Source organism: Trichosurus vulpecula, chromosome 5 (genome assembly GCF_011100635.1).
Source record: "Trichosurus vulpecula isolate mTriVul1 chromosome 5, mTriVul1.pri, whole genome shotgun sequence".
Lineage (NCBI taxonomy): Eukaryota > Metazoa > Chordata > Mammalia > Diprotodontia > Phalangeridae > Trichosurus > Trichosurus vulpecula.
The window spans coordinates 279,495,297-279,519,890 of record NC_050577.1 but is presented as its reverse complement, the minus strand read 5'-3'; the positions used below and the strand labels follow the sequence as shown (position 1 = coordinate 279,519,890).

At 38.6% G+C, this 24,594-nt stretch overlaps 1 protein-coding gene across 4 annotated transcripts in view; it reads right to left on the bottom strand.

Annotated features, from left to right (window-relative positions):
• The window catches only part of PPFIBP1 (PPFIA binding protein 1), a 77,280-nt gene that overhangs the window by 44,475 nt on the left and 8,211 nt on the right, over positions 1-24,594 (bottom strand). For all 4 annotated transcript variants that reach the window (XM_036759460.1, XM_036759458.1, XM_036759459.1 and 1 more), the window contains exons 3-5: positions 7,756-7,842; positions 6,768-6,881; positions 6,100-6,231 (exon numbers count right to left, since the gene is read on the bottom strand). In XM_036759460.1, the coding sequence (XP_036615355.1) occupies positions 6,100-6,231; positions 6,768-6,881; positions 7,756-7,842 (333 nt within the window). The remainder of the gene's footprint in view (positions 1-6,099; positions 6,232-6,767; positions 6,882-7,755; positions 7,843-24,594) is intronic.

Below are 24,594 nucleotides of genomic sequence, written 5' to 3'. Positions count from 1 at the left end.
TGGGAGCAACTTTACTCTGGTCATGGAGGCAGGGATGACAAGTACTGCTAGGCACAGAGTCATTTTATCCCTTTTGTCCTGATGAGAGCCACTGCTTTTGACTGCTGAGGCCACCACCAGCACCGTCACATTCCCCACAGAATTCGCACGGCTCAAGAATATTTCCAGTGTACGTGTTATCCTCTGACATCTTCTCAGGGAATGACATCGTTGTGACTGCTTGGCATGTTGCAGGCGTAACTACTGCAGTTGCGCTAATACCCGTCTGTCACAGCTATCTTAACTCTGTTTCTTATGATCAAGGGGTGAATTTCACCTGTACGAGACTGGGCTCCCATAACATCATTTTGCATTTATTTTCATTTGACCTTCAGGCAGCAAACCAGTGGGCTGAGCACTAGAACGACTTCTAAGACCTGCTTGTTTGTTGGTTCTGACTTTTGCCAAATGGACTCACGTCCTTGTCAATCTACGAAATTATTCTCTGGCTCAGTCCTTAATACATCATAGGGATGAAGAAGTGGATGTGAGTCTTCAGATCAAATCAATCACTATTTTTTAAGCACTTACTATGTGCCAGGCACTATGCTGAGCAATGAGGAGATAAAGAAAGGCAAAAACAGTTCCTGCCCTCAAGGAGCTCATATTCTAATAGGGGAGATGACATCCAAACAACTATGCTATAAATGGGGAAAATAATTTGTAATCTCAGAAGGAAGGCACAAGACATTGAGGGCAACTGGGGAAGACTTCTGGCAAATGGTAAGATTTCAGCTGAGACTGGAACAAAGCCAGGAGTCAGGTGAGAAGGGAGAGCACTCTAGGCATGGAGGACAGCCAGTAAAAAGTCACGGAGATGAGAGAGGGTGCACGTTATGAGAACAAGCAAGGAGGTCAGTGTTCATGGATTGGGTGAGAAGACTGGAAAAGCAAAAGGCTTTACAATTGGGAAGGGCTCTAAAAGCCAAAACAAGATTATTTTTTATTTGATCCTGTAGGTAACAGAGAGCCACTGGAGTTTACAGAGTAAAGGGGAAAGTAACATGGTCAGACTGGAGCTTATGGAAAATCCCTTTGGCAGCTGAGTGGAGGATGGACTAGAGTGGGGAGAAACGAGGCAGAGAAACCAATCAGCTAAGAATGCGTTAACAATCACCACAAACCCAGTACAATTTTAGGAAAAGAAAATTTTGTCCATATCTTGTTTTCCTTAGGAACTGGAAAGCGCTATAAAGAGAGACCTTGCCTGTTTAAAAATAGAAACTGTTCCCCTTAACATACTTCTCTCCTTGTGTGATTTGGGCAAATCATTTCCCTGAAAACTTAAGAGGGCTCTGAAGTGGAGGGAGAGATAGCAGACTCTAATGGTACAGAAGAAGTAAAAATGACCCAGGCACACCTGGGAAAGAAGTGAAAAATGGGGGAAGGTTTTGCTTGAGTGACCTCAGAGGTAAAAGTTAAAAGGTGAGCAGTGGGACCCCCAGAGAAACTTGGAAATGACTGCAATCCAGGCAAGAAAATTTGGTTACATCTACTTAGAAGTACATGTCCTTATGAAGAAGAGTAGATCAAGGAACAGATAACATTAAATTTGTGGCACAAAAGAGAAGGGAGGTATTATCTCCTATTGTCCTTGTTAAGGCATGAGCATTATAAGCCCTCACCTTCTATTTCCAGATATAGTTTTGCAGATATTTTGGAACAGAGGACTCCCCTGTCTCCCACACTCCTCGTTTTAGTAATTGGTTTTCTGTTGGCTGCTTAATGCTACATTTTATTGACCTCTGGTTCTCCCAACCAATTCGTGACCCTAGTGACAATACTACTATTCTAACTTCAGGGAGTAGCTGGAGTTTTTACTGGGATTGTTTTAAGAGTGCTTTATATGTTTCTGTCCCTGGGCATATACCCCAGGGCATTTCACCTGTTCGTACCTGAAACCTGAGGTCGAGGTAATTTTCCACTGGGTTCATAATATGATCTTGGTACTTGTGGGGCCACACGTGGACTGAGACCAAGGGATGGAATGCTATGGGTGCCACATAATCTGCACAGGCTGTAAGCCCAAAGGCTTAACTAGTGTGAGTGATCCAAGGCATATCCCTTTGTCATGGAGACCCCAGAACAAAGATATAGAATTATGAGATATTATTGTGTTCCTGATTGGCAAATTCATTAAGGCCTGCTTTTGGTAATGTGAAGAATCCCTCTTAAGTCAATACCAAGAAGGAGGTAAAGCTCTCCCCATTGGATAGAATTCTGGTTCCCAAGCATGCTATACTTTCTGTAAGTCTTGGTACATCTCTCTGGGCCTAGCAATGGATAAACTGGAGAACTGTACCTGTCAGTGCATATCCTTGTTAAGTGGTTGTATCACTACTGTTGCTAAACATTTTAAGAGACTTTTTTTTTTTGCTAATTGCTCAAAGTACTATCTATCTATTCATCTATCTATCTATCCATCTATCTATCAATCTATTTTGCTAGACTTGGAATTTCATCAGTAAGGGAAGGTCCTGGTAAGGGAGCATCTCTGCCAATGCACATCAGCGCCTTTTTTTTTTTTTTGCAATTTATAGTCCCAGAAAGTTGTCTGGGCACTAGAAAAGTTAGGTGGCTTGTCCAGGGTCACACACAATAATGAACAATAAATCAATTCTGAGTCTATTAGCTAAAGTGCATAATTCTGAGTACATCACTATGGTCATACTGCTCCTCTTATAGTATCAGTGCTTAATGAGTTAAAAAATACACTCTTACTCTAAAAACCCTGACATACGTAAAAACCCTCTCCATATATATTAATATGCCAAATTTATGTTTCTCTGTGGTATTCCCTTTGCTAACTCCCTTAGAAATAGAAAGGCCCTGACAAAGTTACCAGAGGTCAAATAATTCAGGAAAGATGACTTGTACTATGGTATCATATAGCTTTAAACAAGTAATCACTCTATCAAGGCCAAGCTTCGATTACACCTGTAAATCTCAATATATATATCCTAATATATTTAGGTCCATTCTGAAAAGAGCGCCTGAAAGAGCAAGTGGTTTGCATGGGCAGAGAATCTACTTTCCAAAGGATTGTTTGCTCCTTGAAGACAAAGGCTGTTTTAGTTCTGTCTTTGTATCTCTCCCCCCACCCCCAACGCAGAGACTGACTCACAGCAAGTGCTTTATAAATGTTTACTTCAAGATTCATTTATTGAAGGAAGCTCACCTACTGCCTCCCTAAAAACAAAGAAATGAAAGTTAGAGTAGCCTTTCCACTATTTTAAGATCCCAAGAGACCTAAAATTTTGTTGTCCATGTTATTGTCCAACAGGTGGAGCTATTGACCAATGAAAAGACCAACCCTAGGAAAAACATTGCTAAAAATACTCTGATGCAACTTAAACTTTCTAACGGTTTTTGGAAATATTTAGGCTCCTATTTCTTCCTTACTCAGAAGTAAAATCTTCAGAGAAATTAGCTGCATAATAAAAACAAAAGAAGCTCACAGATTGTGGGAGAAATTAGAACTCAGCACCGGCTTTTTCTATCTTGCCTCAGCCCAAGCTGTTGGTCACAAGGGGCAAACTGTTCTGAGAGTCATAAAATTCCAAATACAAATTTTGCTTCTAATGTGGGAGAGACAAATAGGAAAAGAAATATTTTAGGTTTTTTCAAATTTGACTTTCAATTTGGAAACTTTTTTTTTCTTCTCAAATGAGCTCATGTGTAGATAAATGTACTTTGGGATATTTAAGACATGATAGAAATGTTATTTAAGTTATTAAGATATGTTACATTGTATATTTTATTTTATTATATTATGTAACATAATAACCTCCCCACTGTAGGCATGGGTATGTTACAAATGTTTTAAAGTAAGAATTGTATGATGATTCCTCACTGAAGAATTTTGAAAGTTTAGGTTTATTAGAACTCTTCCAGATAAGAACATGCCATATATGACTAGGGACAGGTTGAGTGAGTGGAGAAGAGAAGAACTGTTAAGGAATTTCAACCAAAAGTACAAACAAATAAGGAGTGTAAATGTTGCAATAGTTTTTTACTGGACCCATGAAAGTGTTTTCTTTTTTATCTATTTTTTTTTTCATGAAAGCATTTTCAATGCAGTTTAGTTTGACTATTTGGTTAGAGAGACATTTTGCACCTCAGGAAATCTAGTGGTAGTCATGCATAAAGATTAAGTTGGCCCAATGTTGTGGTACATAATGCAAAAGGTCACCTCTTGGTCCGCTACTGTAACCTCTTTTCCTGGAAGAGAGCTACTTCCACCTCTACTTTCTTCATCTGTTGGCTCAGTTCTGTTATTAAGTTATGTAATAACTGTGGGGTTGAAAGAAATGAGAGGGGGAAGAAAATCGGAAACAATTTAGAAAGACCAGGAGAAGGCAAGAATTTGGAAGGAGGTTTGACTTTTTTCCAAGTTCTGTTTTAGAAAATCAAGTTGATATAATATATGTGGCCAAAAAGAAAAGATAATGGGAGATCTAGTGGAACAAAATCTGAACCAGGCTGATGATTCAACTCAACTGAACAGGCCTTTTATTAAATACCTATTCTGAATAAGGTGTAATACTAGGAACTTAGGGCCTCAAAGATGAAAAAAGGAATAGACCCTGTTCTCAGCTACTGGGGTGTATTTCCATAGCTAAAGAAGGAATGGAATTTATATTTGAAGACAGAGCAGCTAAAATGACTAAAGGGTTCTAAAGTAAAATCCCAAGGGGAAAGTTAAATGAAATGGAAGTACTTAACCTTGAAAAGAGCTATAGAATGATCTTATAGCTTTCTGATTGATGAAAGCAGTTTTACAGAAAGGATGCTGAGCAGTCGATTTCCATCTCCAAGTAGGATATGGGAATGGGGAAAGGTAGGAAATTGCAGTGTAAGGGATTTACTTAAGATCAAAATTAAAGCGGAGGTGGGGGAGAAAAGACATTAAATTATTTTCCTATGCCTAGTTCCCTAACATGGTATAAACCAGTTTGTTCTTTCCTCCCTCAAGGTGTCATGTACACAAATAAGCCAAAGAGGGTAATTAGAAAAATGGAGAAAAGAAGCAAGGTCAGAGATGAAAGAGAATTTAAACTACCCTCTTTGTGGCAGTCCTGCCAGTATGGTTTTATTTTGCTCCTAAGCTATAGATTGATAATGAAGTCTATTAAAAAAACAAGATGGAACACCTATCTATCTCACACCAATATAAATGACAGGGAGACATCCCTGTGGTGACTATTTCATAACTAAGGGAGCTTATGGAATCAACCCAATTTTTATCATTTCAAAATAAAATCTTATCTAAAGTGGTTCAGATATGCTTCTACCCAAAAGCAAGAGGCTATATTAAATTACCTCTCTTGAGAGAGCACTGCATAATAAAAACAAAAGAAGCTCACAGATTGTGGGAGAAATTAGAACTCAGTACCAGCTTTTTCTATCTTGCCTCAGCCCGAGCTGTTGGTCACAACAGCTATTCTAAAACTACACAACCAACACAAGGCATACATATATAAAAACTCCCAAAATAAATATACAATGCACCTGAGAACTTTTATTAGGGAGGAGGAAGAGGAATGGAAGAAGTTTGGACCTGTGATTTATTTGCTGTAGGGATCAACTAACCAATCAATTCCTATGACTAATGCAAACAAAACAAAAAAAAGAAAAATTTAGAAAAAGAAAAAACCCTAACCTTCAATGACCTATAATCATAGAGAACTACCTGGGACACTGAGAGGTTAAGTGAGTTGCCCAGAGCCACAGAGGCAAGACTTGAACTTGGTGGTCTTGCTACTCCATTCTGCTTCTTATCTGAAAGCTACCTACTAGTAAAACAATAAAATTGATACTCATTATTCAGAAAATAAGGTAAATTAGTTCACTGTTATATAAGAGATTATTGAAAAATTCCATAGATGCTCTAAACTCCAGATGTGTCTAATAATGAATAACTAAAAAATTAACGTCCTAATGAAAACTGCCATGAGACACTGATAATAAATGCTTTATTTTTAAAGAATTGAAGACCAAATAGATACTTAAAAATGAGTTGAAAAATTGACTTGTAATGAATTGTATCGGTATACTCACCTCTGTGTCTCTGAACCTATCTTCATAGTCTAATCTGTCCTTTTCTACAGAAGTCAATTTTAGCTTTAAGTTAGATACTTCTGCCATGAGGTCCAATTTCTGAGTTTCTAGAGATGTTCTACTCAGAAGTTCCTGATAAAAGAAAGAAACATCTTAACACTTAAATGGTATGGACAAGAAAAGGTGGGAGAAAGCTGGCTTGGAGTCCTTTCTACATGAGATTCTTTTCCTTGCTTGCTGCTGAAGACTGACCCAAACCTCTCCCTCTGCTCAGTCTACTAAAGTTCTTTTCTGAAGAAGGATTGCAATTGTTTAACCTCTGGCAAAGCAACACAGATCTGTCAGATGACAGTGCTTAAGAGAAAAATAACTGGTTCTTTTCTTTAATCTCCATATAGGAAAAAAATATGAAAATTTAGGAAACAACTAAGTATATGTGAAAATTAGAATTTTCCAAAATATAAACAGAATTCTATTTTTAAGATCCTCTTTCTTCATTCCGTCATGGGCTAGCACACAATCCTAAATCTCTTCCTAAGATTTACCAGGCAAACTGAAACATACCAAATAGAATTCAGTGCAACAACAGACCCAACGATACAACAGATTTATGCTGTCCCCACACTTGGCAGAAAATCCTCTGCTACCACGTACTTTTCTCTCCATACCTGCTGTAACATTTCTTCTGTAGCATTTAATTTCTCCCTGTGCTCTTCAAGACAAAACTCCAAATCACGAATCTTTTCTCCCTGAGCTTCCACTTGATCTGTTAATACGCTTACCTGAAAAGTATAACATACAGACACAAGGGAAAAAGAATCGTACATTTCTATTTCTCAATTCAATTCATAACAACACACATCTATTCCTAAATTTCCTTATATTAAAAAATCCAGAGACATATCATTTATTCAACATTATCATATGAACAGTACACTTACACATTCTCTTCCTTTTGTTAATCCTTTTATTCTGAAGAAGTGCAAAGGGTCACCATTAAAATATAGAGGAAGCTATTACCAACAACTTATGTGCAACAATTTCTAGATGAGACCTGATAATTATTTTATAGAGCCTTTGTATGAATTATCCTTTGGCAAGAGTGGAATAGAAAAGTAGCTTTTGTGACTTAATTAAAAGGGAAATATCTAGTCAGATAAATTTATAGCCACTCAGATCTCAAAAGATTTTATGGAATGAAAGACCATAATGTTTTTAGATGTATGTTTTTTAGAGCACAATTAAACAGCTTGAGCATTCAGTTTTCATCCTAAAAGTTCAATGAAGGTACTATGAATTTATTCTTAATTTCATATATCAAATAATAGGATTTAAATCCACTTGGCTCACAATACCACACACACACACACACACACACACACACACACACACACGTGTGTATGTAATGTATATATTCTTTCCTTCATTCTGAAGACGTTGAAAGGGTTGCCATTAAAACATGGAAGAAGCTATTGCCAACAACTTATGCTCTGTACAAACACACACACAAATGCATGATATATAATAATACATGTGATAAACATGCTTGCATAAGCATACATATGGTAAATATAAACTAGAAAACTGCCTATCTACTAAATTAAAATGAAATCTTTGTGAATATACTAAAAGAAAAGTTTAACATAAAATGACTACCTGGAGAACCAGAGATTCTTTATCATTTTCTAAACGTGCTAGCCTTTCCTGATATACATCTCCATTTCCAGATATACGTCCATTAGTCTGAAAGAGAAAATAATTAGATGAGAAGAAGGCCCTTCAAAACTGGCACAATGTGAATAACCAGACCTCAAATCAAATGCAACACAGTTGCTACTGGCATTACTCAAAATACATATAAACGAGAGTGTAAGTTGATTCATAACACCCTCAATTTCAAAATAGCTTCTGCTGGCATGTATAAACATGTCAAGGATTTAACTTTTTTTTTTTTCCCCACCAGTCTAAACAGCTTCTACTAAAACAGAAACATCAGACCCATGGGAACTGTTTCTTGCTATTGATCATTACTGACAGGGAATGCTATTATTCTTCTAGATCTATTTGCAGACTTATTCCATCCCTAAGGGAGTATCCCCTGCATCGGTTAGTCAGCAAGCACTTACTGATACCTTGTTATGTTCCTGGCACTGTGCTAAGTACCAGGGATACAAAGAAAGGCAGTCCCTACTCTCATGAAGCTTACAGTCAATGTGGGAGACAACATGCAAATAACCATATATATTATACCCCTCCCCTGCCTTCTCTTTTCCTCTCCCCTCTTTTCTTTCTCTATAATATGGAGTATGGAAATAGAAGTATGGAGATAAAACAAGAACCAGCAGATTACTTTCTGTTAAATGTGGGAGATTTCAAATCTGTATATTATTGGGTCCATTATCATACTGAATTGCATTTAGCAAGCTTCAATTAGGCTGGGAAACTTAAAAGATTTGGGGTGGTTATGTGCCAATCCATGAGTGGGATGGTAATCTCAGTGGGAAAGCACTAGCACCTAGGGTGGGATGAGAATGGGGACAACTGGGAAAGGCCTTTTGCAAAAGGTAAGATTTGAACTGTCATCTCTAAAAACAGTGTGTTTTTTGTACTGGGGCTGGGTATATCTAAATGGTAGCTGTCATACCATTTTCATTTTCATATTCAGTCCTCTGAAATTTTTCCTTAGGAAAGGATGGGTGGCACCCACAGGCCATTAAATATCATCTGATAATTCAAATCTCATCCACCCTCAAGGCTCAACTTAATTCCTTCCTCAATCAGTCTCAGCACCCTTCTTCCTCTGAATTCTAGCAGCAAATATTGCCAATAAGTCATCATTGTCCTTGCCTAGCACAGTTTATGCTTTTCATTGTTTATATCTTGTTAATAGTGAAATCTAAATCATATTTAGCACAGAATCATGAGAATTGAAGGTGCTCAGAAAACATGTTAATAATTAACCTGTGTTCAAAAAATGCAATTTTTGTGGAGGCAATTGTAATTTTCAACTATACATGACTGGAGCTCATGAAAATAAATAAAAATCATTAATACTTTCTCAAATTTGGAGTGAGGAGGGGGTATCTGGATCTCAATTTTTCAAGGGAAGGAATTCCCATTGTAGAAATTGACCCTACTGATGTGGAATAGCAATTCTTCTATAACTTATACTCTCAGAGAACAGCCTAGTGCCTTAAAATGCCAGGACATTTAAAGTTTTTAAGTGATTTACCCACAGGCACCCAGCCAATCTGTGTTAGAAACAGAACTTAAATCCAGATTTTCCTGATTATAAGTCTGGCCCTCTATCCACTATTCCACACATTTCCAAATACAGTATGATACATGACATTTTTCCATACAGCACATGAGCTCAAGTAGCATTGTCCATCTCCTGAATACATGCCATCTTAAACTCCACTCAGACACAATTCCATTTACATTATGGGGGCCAGCTGAAGTCCTAAGGACAGGAACTGGTGGGTGCAGCCAGTGCAATCCTTTGGAGAATAGCTAAAAAAACACTAAATTTTGTTCAGTCATGGCCAACTCTTTGTGACCTCGTTTGGGAATTTCTTGTCAGTGATTCAGGAGTGGTTTGCTATTTCCTTCTCCAGGTCATTTTACACATGAGGAACTGAGACAAACAGGGTTAAGTGACTTGCCCAGGGTCACAGAGAAGTGTGGGCGGGTTTAGAACTGAGCTCTTCTTGCCTCCAGGCCCGGCACCCCATCCACTGTGCCATCTAGCTGCCCTCCCCTACTGCCTTCCCCCCCAAAAAAGCTAAACAGGACGAAACAGATCAAGCTTTATGACCAACAGAAACAAAATAAAATATTGCTAAGGGGAGGTCTCATGAAAAGAGTTATACTATTATATATGTTACCCTCCCTATTTTTATAAATATGAGCAAAGTTTGTGACAAGGAAAAATCTGAGGTCTTGAATATATGAGTATGAAGTACTTTACATATTATTTTAAAACATTTACCAAGATTTTTGTCTATATCATTACATGAATTAAGGATATTTCCTTCTAAAATATAATGTAATACTATTACATTGTAACTGACAAGAGCTCACAAAGAGGCAGGTCCTAATTTAGTAAATATATGGTAAGTACTTGGAGATCAAATTATCAGTACTAACTACTTGTCAGTACACTCCCTTTGTTATTGCAACTTAATTTTGTCCTTTGTAAAAAAATGTAATGGCCTGAATTACATTATCTGAATTCTCAGGAGTTTCCTGGAATGGTCTGAATGAGTATTATCTCTAGGGGCTTCCATGAAAATGAGAAATGTCTCTCTTGGGACTTGCCCTTGGAAAAAGAAGCAAATTATTTAAGACATTTGAGAAAATGCCCAGATTTGTTAAATATAGCTGTGCATGATTAGTTTTAATTACAAGTATTAATTGCCCAGCTTAAAAAAAAAAAACCCAAAATACATGAATCACACTTTCTGAATAGACACACTACACTGTGTGGAGTTTGGGTTTGGGGCTTGTTTTTTTTAAATGAGGCATGGAAATCCTATTAAAAACAGAAATCTTTCACTCTAACTGAAGGAAATTATTAAAAAGACATTCCAACTTTGAGAATGGGTGAAAGTGTCTTTTTAATGAGGAAGACTTGGTGGGAAAGGAAAGTAATGATACTATTACAAAAAGAGAAAGAAAGAAAAGAGGGTCATTGAAGTAGTTTAAAGAAATGCACCAAAGAAAACAGTCTATCAATAAACATTTGATACCTACTATTTGCCAGGCATTATGCAAAACACTGGGATACAAATACAACAAAGAAAGGTAGTCCCTACCCTCAAGGAGCTTATAATCTAATGGTGAAGATAATATTAAAAAAAAAAGCAGGGGAGGTACACAGAATTGGGGCATGACTGAGGAAAGGAGTACAGCCAGGTAGGAAATGAAGAGACAGCTGGTCTGGGCATTCTCATGAAAAGGGGGTTCCAGGAAGACCTTGGCTCTGCTCTCCAACTAGAGAGCCACTTCTGAGGTATGAGTTCTAGATGTACTGTGAACTTGCAGGATGAAAGAGTTCCTGGGTGGGACATGACTAAAAAGTACAATGGAGTAGGAAATTAGGAAATGTCTTGCTTCATTTGCTGTCCACTTTCCTATAGCAGTGAACTCCGGAATAGGAAATCCCTAGCATTGGGGCTTGATGGAGAAGTTAAAAGGAGTACAGCATCACCTGCTTAACAGCTTACAGTCTTAAGAGTGACATGAGAGTACTGAGAAGTGAAATGATTAGCTAAGTAACACACAGTCATTATCAGTCCATCAAAACTTGAATCCGATTTCCAAATTCTAAGGCTAGCTGTCTATCCACTTTACCAGGTTGCCTGCCTCCCACCCCACACCCCCACCCCTTTCTAGCTCAAAAAGGAACAAAACTCCCCCAAGTCCACATCTCTCTTAATCTTAAGCTATGTTCTGTATGTGGCCACACTACCCTGGCCATCATGCAGTAAGACCTCTGAGGGCAACAAGAACTTCATCTTACACTAAAGCAAGTGAGTCTCCGACTTTAGTCCCACTCTGATGTATTGCCTCCTCTCTCCCCTAATATCTGGAGAGTACTTTTTGTGTTCCTATCAGCATTTCCCAATGGATGTGAGGGTTTAGAAGGGTGTCTCTGCTCTTCATCCTAGCATCTCTTTGTATCCCATCTTCTCCTGATAGGTTATTCATATTATCCAGGGCTGCTTCCTGAAATACTGACAATGGAGCCAGGATGGGAAAAAGCTTGCCCCAGCACAGTGGCCTGAATGCTAAGAAAAGGTAAGGATTTGACGTTATTACTACATACTTGCATCGTGTTATCCGATATTATATTCATTTTACAACTACTACAATAAGTGAGTAAAGTGTCCATATCCAGAGATTCTACTACTAGGTTAATACACCAAAGAGGACATTCACTGATAAGAAGAAAGTCTCTATTTACAATAAAAATATTGATAGCAGCAATTTTTTGGTAGTAAAGAAGTGAAAACAAAGTAGATGCCCAGTGATCTGAGGAACAGCTAAACAAATTATGGCATATGAATGGAATGAAATATTACTGTACTGTAGGAAACTATGAATGTAATGAATACAAAGAAGCATGGAAGGACTCATATGGACTAATGAAAAATTAAGTAAGCAGATCTATGACTTCATCTCTCAAATATATGGAGAACCAAAACAAATTTATGAGAAACAACTCATTCCCTAATTGAGAAATGGTCAAAGAATATTGATAGGCAGTTTTCAGAGAAGGAAATCAAAGCTATCTATAGTCATGTGGAAAAAAAATGCTCTGAATCACTACTGATTACAGACATGCAAATTAAAACCACTTTGAAGTACTACCTCATGCCTATCAGAATGGCTAATATGACAGAAAAGAAAAATAATAAATATTAGAGGGCATGTGGGAAATCGGGATACTAATGCAGTGTTGGTGGAGTTGTAAATAGATCCAACCATTCTGGAGAGCAATTTGAAATTATGCCCAAAGGTCTGCATATGCTTTGATCCAGTAATACCACTAATAGGGATGTAGGGTATGTTCAGGGAGGACTGGCACCTCTGGTGTGATGGCTGCCGAGCCCTTTTCAGGGCTGCTTTCTACCTTCGGTGTCCACCTATTCCATCCAACTCAATTGTGGCTCCATGAAGCTGTAGCATGCACAGTGCCCACACCCTGGTTAAACTTTTTTGGTAGTCAGGCTAAACCAGGTTGAGAGTAACCAAGGGGTCTCCAACTCATTGGTGAGTTAAGGGGGTGTCTACCCCAAGTATGTGAATACTTCCCCGGTACAATGGGCAGATGAGAACAATTTGTTCCAGTGGCCATGAAGGCAGCTGAAGCAGGCACTGTGGGGCGCTTATACCTTGGGTAGACATCGAAGATGCCAAGGTCATCCACTGTATCAAGCCATCACCAGTTCTCCTGATTCTGTCCTGCCACTGGACTGTGATGAAACTGGAGGACAGTGAGGCTGATGACTTCATGCAACTCTGCCTCACTTAAATCCAATTTATACACGAATCAAAAGACATCATTTATACCATTTTACCATTATACCTATCCCAAAGTTCTGTGGCGATAGGCAAGTGATGAAGCACCAGGTGCAGATACACTGGGAGCTGTAGTCACAATTCTGCATACAGGTGGCCCAGACCCTAAGGTCATTTCTCACTGGGAGCAGCAGTGGAATTTGACAGCCCCTTGGATGTCTGAGCAGCCTTTTAAGGATCGCACTGCTCACCTCCAAGTGTGAGGAAGGGGCTAGAAAAGGTGCCTTAAAAATTGTCTACTTACCCAACCCTGGCCTGATTACTGAGGCAGGCAGGGAATCCCACTCTGCAGTCAAAATACAAGAAAATGTACAAAAACACCTGCAAAGATGATTCTACTCACCATTGGCACATGGAACCTGTGCACACTTATATACAACATAAAATCCAGTAGACCTGAAAGAGGAAGAGCTCTTGTTGCAAGAGAACTCAGTAGGTATCATATCTAAATAGCAGCCTTGAGTGAAACAAGGCAGGCAAATGAAGGCCAGCTTACTGAAGTTGGCCCTGGATACATGTTTTTCTGGAGTGGCCACAGTGAAGGGGAGTGCCGTGAAGCCGGCGTATATTTTGCAATCAAAACTAATCTAGTCAACAAGCTTGTATGCCCGCCAAAAGGAGTGAACGACAGGCTCACAATGCAATTGCCACTTGCAGGAAAATGTCATGCCACCATCATCAGTGCCTTTGCTCCCACCATGACGAACCTTGATGAGGTCAAAGAAAAATTTCGTGAAGACCTGGAGACTCTTATCATCAATGTGCCAAAAGAGGACAAGCTTATACTTCTGGTGACTTTAATGCTAGAGCAGGCTCAGATTACCAGACATGGAAGGGAGTCCTAGCAAGGAATGGAGTTGGAAACAGCAACAGCAGTGGTCACTTACTACTGAAGACTTGTGCATCACCCACACTGTCTTCCTTTTACCCAAACCGAATAAAACTTCATGTATGCATCCTTGAAGCAAACACTAGCATTTAATAGATTATGTGATTTTAAGGAGAAGAGGCAGACAGGATGTGAGAGTAACAAAGGCAGTATGTGGTGCAGAGTGCTGGAATGATCATAGACTTATCCTCTCTAAGCTAAATATTCGCATTCAACAAAAGAGGCACCCCCAAAGCAAAATGACTTCCAGAAGAATTAATGTCAATAAATTAGAGCTCTTCTCTGAGTGGGAACAGTTTGTTGTTAACTTGAAGGAAAAGTTGAGCCAACACACAGTTGGCAACAGTGGAGCAGAAAAGGAGTAGGCAGCTTTCAGAGACTTGGTATATAGCACTGCATTTGCTCATGTGGGTCAGAACACTCATAAACACCAGGACTGGTCTGATGAAAATAATGGAGAAATTCAGAAGCTGCTAAATGAAAAATGAGAACTCCATAGGATTTACCATCAGGATAGTTCATCCATCTCTAAGAAGGCAGCATTCAATTCCATCAAAAGAAAAGTATAAGCAAAGTTTAGAGAGACTGAGGATTCTTGGCTCTGTAAGAAGGCAGATGAAGTTGAGTTTTATGCTGACAGCAATAATCCAAAGTGCTTTTATGATGCCCTGAAGACTATTTATGGGTCAAAGACCTTTGGTGCATCTCAACTACTCAGTGCTGCCTGAGCCACATTGATTAGTGACAAGGACATGGTCCTAGAAAGATGGGCTGAACACTTCCATAGTATTCTCAACAGATCATCATCAATCAATGCTGAGGCCACTGACTGTCTACCTCAAGTTGAAGTCAAACTTTCCTTAACTGAAGTTTCAACTGAAGAAGAGGTTTTGAATGCCATTAGGCTTCTTTCCTCTGGCAAAGCACCTGGTGCTGATTCTATTCCAGCTGAGATTTACAAGGTAGGGGGTCCATTGCTCATGCAAAAGCTGACTGAAATTTTCCAGGTTATATTACAAGAGGAGGTTATTCCCCCAGGAGTTCAAGGATATATCCATTGTCCATCTCTATAAAGGTAAAGGAAATAGATTGTCCTGTGACAATCACAGCAGGGTCTCTCTCTTAGTTACTGCTGGCAAGATTCTTGCCAGAGTCCTCCTTAAGAGACTGATCCTTCACCTGGAAGATGGTCATCTACCTGAGAGCCAGTGTGGTTTCAGAAAGGGCTGAGGAACAGTTGATATGGTGTTTGCTGCCCAACAACTCCAGGAAAAATGCCAGGGGCAAAACAGAGGTCTTTACACATTTATAGATCTATGGGCTTTGATACTGTTAGTCATGAGAGTTTATGGAAAATTATGTCAAAATTTGGTTGCCCAGAGAAGTTCATCAGCATTGTACATCAATTTCATGGTGGAATGTTTGCCCGAGTTCTAAATAACGGACAATGCTCTCGTACCTTCCCAGTCACCAACAGGGTGAAACAAGGCTGTGTGCTTGCTCTCATGCTTTTTAGCATGATATTTTTCACCCTTGTTGTCAAATACTTTCAGTGAGGATAAACGTGGCATCAATGGCAGCCACACCACTAATGGTAAATTCTTCAACTTGAAAAGGCTACAAGCCAAGACCAAAATGGATGGAGGTCGGTGCATAATTTTCTGTTTGCTGTTGATTGTGCACTCAATGCAGCCTCTGAAGCTGAGATGCAATGAGGTACGGATCACTTCTCTGCTGCTTGTGCTAATTTTGGCCTAACAATTAACACCAAGAAAACACACATGGCTCCATCAGCCACCACCACATCATCCATTCATGGAACCATCAATCACAACAAATCAAAAGTTTTGAATGCTATGGATAAGTTCGCTTACCTTGTTAGTATACTTTCTAGGGATGTACACATTGATAATGAAGTTGACACATGCATCGCCAGAGCTAACTCAGTGTTTGGGAGGCTCCGAAGGAAAGTATGGGACAGAACAGGTATTAGATTGATTACCAAACTGAAGGTCTACAGAGCTGTTGTGCTGACCTCATTGTTGCATGCCTGTGAAACCTAGACAGTCTACCAGTACCATGCCAGGAAACTGAATCACTTCCACTGAAGATCACCTGGCAAGATAGATAAAGTACAAGACTCTGAGATCCCTTACTGGCTATGTTGTTTGAATGCAAAAAGTATACTTGCCAAAAAGACCATTTTATGGAGAAATCACACAGGGCAAGCATTCACATGGTGGTCAGAAGAAGCGATACAAGGACACTCAAGATTTCTCAAGAGCTTTGGAATTGGTTGTGTGACATGGGACACACTGGCACAGGACCCCTCAGCATGGCACTCCCACATTAGAGAAGGTGCTATGCTCTATGAGCAAAGCAGAATTGAAACAGCTCAAAGGAAATGCAGGATGCACAAATTTAGAATATCCACCCCAAATGTTCACATGGTCTATTTGTGTCTGACCTATGGTAGAGCATTCTGAGCTTGTATTGGTTTGATCAGCCACAGTCAGACATATTGAAACTTGATACTAGCATAGTGGTCTCATTTTGGTCATCTTCAAGAACAAAGGACAACAACCAACCAACCAAACACTAATGGTTCTGTACCCCAAAGATATTAAAAAGAAGGGGTGAGGTGGGGTGGGGAGTGGGGGTGGAGAAGGACCTACTTATACAAAAATATTTACAGTAGCTCTCTTTATGGAGCAAAGAATTAGAAATTGAGGGAATGCCCATCAATAGGGAAATGACTGGACAAGCGGCATATCAATGTAATGGAATACTATTTTGCAATGAGAAATGATGAGCAGGCAGCTTTCAGAAGAACCTGGAAAGACTTACATGAGTGAAGTGAGCAGAGCCATGAGAACATTGTACACAGTAATAACATTATGTGATGACCACCTTTGACAGACTTAGCTTTTCTCAACAGCTAAGAAAATTCCAAAAGACTCATGATAGAAAATACTATCCTCATCCAGAGAATGAAGGAATCTGAATGCAGATTCAGGAATACTATTTTCTCCTTTTTCTTGTTTTTTCTTTCTCATAGCATTCCCCTTTTGTTCTGATTCTTCTTTCACAACATGACTAATGTGGAAAACATGTTTAACATGATTATATATATATATAGCCTATATCAGATTGCTTACTGTCTTGGAGGAGAGGAGGGAAGGGAGAAGGGAGGTAGAAAAAAACTGGATCTCAAAATCTTATAAAATTGAATACTGAAAACTATCTGTACATGTAATTGGAAAGAATAAAATACTGTTAAGTGGAAAAAAATATGTAAAAACAAAACAACAAAAAGAAAACAGTATTTTCAACCAAGCTATGGCTAACTGAGAGGGTAAGGGTGAGGGTTAGAGAGATGGGAGAGGAAGGTAAAGTATTAGATGAGAAAAAAAAAATGGTACTTTAAAAATGTTAAGATGCGATTAGACTAGTCCACATTTCTTATCAATTATACCTCACTTAATAAAAAAAAAACTTGAAAAATATGTATGCTTCTTCCTAAAACAGTTTTCAAAATGCTATCTATTCTTCTCCAAAATCCTAATTGTGTGCTTCTACCAAAAAAAAAAGTCACTGTCATGAAAGATATACCATCAACCTTCAAGGAGCTCTGGCATACTATGTTATCACTAGCCAGCAGAAGAAATGGCATCAGTGTGGGGTATTCCCAATGGGGAAAGAAAAAGACTAGAAGTCGCTTGCTGAGGGTCACCCAATCACATGAGAAACCTATCTTGTATCATAGAAAACAATAAAATAAAAATGGAGACACTGTCTGAACAGTTGAACTAAGACTTTTGGAATATATACCCAGTATAAAGGTCACAGCATTAAAAAAAATAAACTATACCTTTTAAAACTTTATATAGAGCAATCAAAAAAGATGAAACAGAAATGAAACTGCAAAGATTTTTCGCTAACAAAAGCAGTGCACCTACAATAAAGATAAATTATCAACTAGAGAAAATTTTTTACATAAATTATCCTAATAATGTTTTTGCTTTTAATTTGTATCCTCAACACTTAGCACAACATCTGGCACACTATAAGTTCTCACTTAATAAACACTTGTTAAGGGGTTATATCCAAGAGAATTTACACAAATAAAGAAGGTCAAAAACCATTACTCAATGGATAAATGGTCAAAGAGAATCAAACAAATCTCAAAAGAAGAACTACAAACTATTAATACCCATAATTGAAAATGCTATTTCAAATCACTAAGAGAAATGATATTATTAAAAATTTTTATAAATTTTGATGATTCACACCCTACCTAACAAACTAGAAGATTAACAAAAGATGCCAGTGGAAAGACAGATAAGTAATACACTGCTAATGGAGCTGTGAATTCTAGAAAATAGTTAGGAATTACATTAAGAAAATGACTCAAATTTCCATACCCTTTGGTCCAGAAATGTAATTGGTAACATACTTGGTACCCACCCAAAGCGGCTCAAAGGCAAAGAGGCCCAATGTATATCAAAAAGTTCATACCAACTCTTTTTGTGGTAGCAAAGAATTGGAACAAAATAGATACCTGTCAATTGGGTAATGGCTAAAACAAATTGTAGAACATGAATGGAGTACCCTAAGAAACAATGAATATTTAGAATACAGAAAAAGTATGGGAAGTTGATATTAACTGATGCAGAATGAGGAAAGCAGAGCAAAATAAGACACACACACACACACACACTCACTCTCATAAAATTACAACAATGTAAGTGGAAAGAAAAACAGAAATAGCCAAAACTGAATGCTGTGTACTTATACTGGTCACACGTTGCCTCAGACTGAGGCAAAGAACCGGGAATATGGCGCTCCCTCCTTGGAGGTGTGGAGAACTAGAGGTGTGGTTGATTGTACATACAGTCAGATAGAGTTGAGGAACTGGTTAGTTTGTATGAACTACTCCCTCCCCCACCCCACCCATTTCTTTTTCATTCTTTATTACTCTTAAGACATAGCTTATTGGGGGAGGGGAGGGTGGAAGGATATAATCAGATATGAGGATGATGTAAGGGATTAATAAATATATTCTATCTTTAATCAATAAGACCATTCTACCAATGTAGTTTACCACTGTCCAATGTAAGGTAGAAAAACTGCAGCCTAAAGGCAACAGGAAACAAAGCCAGCACCATCTTCATCCCCATGCTCACTAGACGTGGTATCTATATCAGAGCTACAGGAGTGGTTGGAAAAATTAGGCAGAAAGGCCAAAGCAGCCTTCTCACCTGAAGAAAAGACAAGAATGGTCAAGATGGGGATTTTTTCCTGGCAGGTGCTGGCAAAAATGTCTTCAAAAATATATTTCCACACCTCAATTTCCATCAGCAAAGTATTAACTCAAAGTAGATAAAGTTTACCCACTCATCACACACACACAACTGGATACAGTGTGTGAGGCTGAATTTGGAGTCACAGGACCTGAGTTAGAATTCTAGCTCTGTGAGTCATTGCCTGGGTGACCCTGGGAAAAGTGCTTAATGATTTTGGTCTTCGTACACCTCCTTTCTTAAATTGAAGCATTTGGACAAGTTGACCATTTAAGGTCCCTTCTTGCCCTAAGTCTATCATGCTATGATCCACGCATAATCTAAACGTGAAATACCATTTGGGAATGAGGCTGCAGGGCTATCCAAGACACAATTCCTTTTTGCAAAGTTCCTAGAGTTACGGGACAAGAAGAGTAGAGGAAAAAAGAAGTGATTCAGGCCGGTCTCCTATGTCCCAATAGCTCAAGGACCAAACCTCTACCAGCAGCATGAACTTTACAAGTTCCCCAGATCTAGATATAGAACAGGAACTCCTGAAGAGATTGGAGCAGTCTAAGAGTATAATTTTTAAATGAACAAGATCAGAAAAAAACCGTTTCTTCTCATTTCCTCTGTTATTATTATTGCAGGAAGTTAAAGAGGGTCATCTCTCATGAAATAAGCTTGAGCAGTATCCATCCTTTGGGAATCCCATAAGATCTGACCCTTCCTTGTTATACCAAATTGGCTAACCTGTATATTAGAATTCAACTGGAGATGACCAGTTAAAGTCTTTATGACCTTATAACCTAGGAGATGACCAGGCAAGCATCACAGGACAATTTGCATCAGAGGTTGCCAGAAGGATAAGTGTAAAATAGCTTTCATCTTAGATGATTTCTTTCAGACACAACATGGTATAGTGGTGAGTAAAGGATCTGGAATCAAAGATCTGAGTTCAAACACTGGCTTTGCCATTATACTCTTATGCACAATTGATAAAACCTACTTTCAATTTTATTATCATACCATGCTAGTGCATAAAATGAGTATTCCTCTTCAGTCCATTTAATGTGAACATCAGTCCATATTACTGATTGATGCAATTCGCACTGGAGTATTTCCAGAAGGTGGGGCTCAAGTATTTCTCACTTGTTCTGGGGTATCTTACCTTCTTTCTGTGAGTGATCATTAGCAAGTGGCAGGAATTCTATTCTTTTAACTGTCTTGAGTAGAACCAGTCTACAATCCTGTCACACCCTATTGATTTCTTTGACTCTTGGGATCAACCATTATTACAATGATAAGGCTATTATCAGGCCATCATGGCTTCATCATAATCCCAAGTCATATGTATAAGACGCAGGCTGGCATCCATCTCTCTACTTGGTTATAGCCCCCGAAAGAATCATTTCCTACAATTAAGTACTAATACTTAACCAGTCCATGGCATTGTTTCTTACTAATGCAGATGGTAGTGCCTTAGTAAAGAATCTTTAAGGATCACTGTGATTAAAAACATTAAGTATTCTGGTGATTAGCATATCATAAATGAGCCTGCCCAGTGAACCATTGTTTCCAGCCTGCTAGATCCCACTACAACTTTTGTTTTCCCCAGCATAATCCTCAGAAATCCAAGATCACCTGTATGCCAAATTGGCACATCAGAGTATATACAGTCAAAATAATCTCAATGAAAGAAAAATGGCTTACTCTTTATTTGACTCATAAGAATTTTAAGTACATAAGTAACACTTTAATTAAGTGTCTTCCTTAGGTTGGCCAGAGAATCTCTGAGTTTTTACAAAAAAAGAAAAGCAAGGCTCATAAAAGTGAAATAACTTATGTTACAAAATAAGTAATCAGCAGGGGCAAACTGAGAATATTAAAATACAGTCATTCTAACTAATTATTTATGTCAGGAGCTGAGTCCAACTATGAGGCCATAACCCTAACCCTAACCTCCAGTGTTTATACTAATGTATTCAAAATAGCTCTTCCATGTTTTCCTTCAAAAACAGCTAAAATCCCACCTTCTACAGGAAGCTTTTACCAATCCCTCTTAATTCTAGTGCCTTCCCTCTGTTAATTATTGCCTACTATTCCTGCATATAGCCTGTTTCCTTATTGTATCCCCACTAAGTCTCTCCTTAAGAGGAGAGACTGTCTTTTGTCTTTCTTTGTACCTACAGTGCTGAGCATAGTACCTGGCACATAGAGGTAACTTCATTTTGATAAGTCAGGAAAGCAGTATGGAATGGAAGAAAGGGCTGTGGCTCTGGAGTTAGATAGCCTAGACTCAAATCGCACTTTTGAAGCTTTATGAGTACTACAAGCCTACAGGCTAGACAGAACCAGATCAGCTTTGAAGTTTAATATCCTTTCATGTAAAATGTTCTTAGCTTTAATTATTTTCCATTTAACTTGTGAAGTTGCTCATGATACAAAGTCTCTTAAAGAAATAACAGAGTGTCTTAAAAACAGAAGTTAGCCAGAGATCAAACATTCCAACAAGGAAAGAGGAAATCAATTTTATAGGAGGAAACAAGGGTGAATCTAATGGGAGATTTGCCTTAAGTATGGAAACACTCAAGTTAGAAATTACCAAAAATAAGTGAAATTTTCATTCTTATGATTGAGTTTATTAATAATTATTAGGAATTTGTTCTGACTGTTGAATTCGCTTCTCCTTGTCTTCCTGAATGTATTGTGGGTTGACTTTTACATTCTTCAACAGTAAGATATATTTCATCATGACTAAAATCTACCATTTTCCTTACAAGGATAAGAAATGATAAAAAATGCTAGGTTTTTTTTTTTTTCCCCATTCTGTTTTTGGAAAGTGTAGCTCCATAGTCTGAGTAGTCTGGGTACTTAGCTACATTCCCAAACCCATTTTCTTTTGCTTAGGAATTCTTAATCTGTGCACTCCTTGAGGCCCAGGAGGGCTGAGAACATGGATAAGGAAAAAAAAACACAATCTTTATTTTATATGCTCACTTATAAAACATAGTATTTTCTTCAATTATGAATTTTAAAAAAAGATCATTTCAAGAAGGGGCTCATAGTTTCCCCGGACTGCCAAAGGGGTCCATGACACATGAAGGTTAAGAATTTCGATTTTATTGCAAAAGTCATGGAATCCCTGAGCAGAGCTAAAGGAAGAAATATGGAAAAGAGGATTCTTGCATGTGGTGGGACTGCCATCTTTTCTATATTGTATCTAGTATTTCTAGATGGCATAAAGGTCAATGAAATCATTACAGCTAGAATGTCTTCACTGAAAGGTTGGAGGAAAGGTTGGAAGCATAGACCTACATTGTAATCAATTGAATCAAGAAGGTCATACAAAAAGAACTTCAAGGCATCTGGAACAGAAATTTTTATTCCAAGCCTTGTAAGACTTTTAAAACATTTTTTTCACTGTGGCAGTAAACCTGTGCTCTAAAAAGGAAATACTGGCATTCTAGTCAAACATAAATTCCTGAAATTGATTACAATACTCATTTTCAAAAAAATTGCTCTGTTATACAAATAAAGATAAAGTTCTTTTTACTCAATAAATAAGTCTTGCTCACTACAAAACAAGTTAATATGAAAATTTTTTTTAAAAACTATTTCTTAGATGGTGACTGGAAAGCAGGAACTTGCATGAGCTCCCTGCCAGGTCCCTCCAAAAACCTATAAAAAATGGCTCTGAACAAATTCTAGAACCCACAAAATAGCAGAAGGAAGCAGGGCTCCAGCCCAGGACAGCCTTGATGGTCATTGGGTGAGGTCTATCCCGCATGGAGCTGGGAGCGGAGCCCAGTGGGGAAGCAGCAGGAGCTGGGTGGAAGAAGCCCTAGCACCCTGAATCAGTGAGCTGTGGCAGTCACCAGACTTCTCAACCCACAAACACCAAAGACAACAGAGAAGGTTAGTGGGAAAAGCTGCGGGGGACAGAGTAAAAGGAGTTCCCTGTTCAGCCACCTCCCTGGGGACAGAGAGGGAGGTGCAGCTACAGAACTACAGCTGCAGTGACTTCTGGCCCCAGGCCCACCTGGTGGGAGGAATTAAGTGGCGGATCAGAGCAGGAGCAGGAGCAGGAGTGAAGGGCCTGATTAAGATCTGAGTCAGGTCCAGCCTGGGGGTCCTTGGGGGATGAGGAGTGCTGGTGTGGCAGAGCTGGCTGAATAGAAATAGCTCTGAAAACAACAGCACATCCCCTCAAGCTAGGAACAAAGTACTCTTTACTCTACAAGCAGTCATATCCTGACAAAAAAACTCAAGGGTCAAGTAAGTTGGCTGGGAACATGGCCAGGCAGCGAAAACGCACTCAGATTCAGTCTCAGACTTTGGAATCTTTCTTTGGTGACAAAGAAGACCAAAACATACAGCCAGAAGAAGTCAACAAAGAGCCTACATCAAAACCCTTCAAGAAAAACATGAACTGGTCTCAGGCCATGGAAGAGCTCAAAAAGGACTTGGAAAAGCAAGTTAAGAGAAGTAGAGGAAAAACTGGGAAGAGAAATGAGAAGGATGTGAGAAAACCATGAAAAACAAGTCAATGACTTGCTAAAGGAGAACCAAAAAATATGGAAAAAAATAGTGAAGAAAACAACACCTTAAAAAATAGACTAACTCAAATGGCAAAAGAGCTCCAAAAAGCCTTGAAAAAAGGAGAAGAATGCCTTGAAAGGCAGAATTAGCCAAATGGAAAAGGAGGTCCAAAAGACCACTGAAGAAAAATACTACCTTAAAAATTAGATTGGAGCAAGTGGAAGCTAGTGACTTGATGAGAAATCAAGATATTATAAAACAGAACCAAAGGAATGAAAAAATGGAAGACAATGTGAAATATCTCATTGGAAAAACCACTGACCTGGAAAATAGATCCAGGAGAGATAATTTAAAAATTATTGGACTACCTGAAAGCCATGATCAAAAAAAAAAGTCTAATTATCATCTTTCAAGAAATTATCAAGGAGAATGGCCCTGATATTCTAGAGCCAAAGGGTAAAATAGAAATTGAAAGAATCCACAAATCACCTCCTCAAAAAGATCCCAAAAAGAAAACTCCTAGGAATATTGTTGCCAAATTCCAGAGCTCCCAGATCAAGGAGAAAATACTGCAAGCAGCCAGAAAGAAACAATTTGAGTATTGTGGAAATACAATTAGAATAATGCAAGATCTAGCAGCCTCTGCATTAAGGGATCAAAGGGCTTGGAATATGATATTCTGGAGTTCTATGGAGC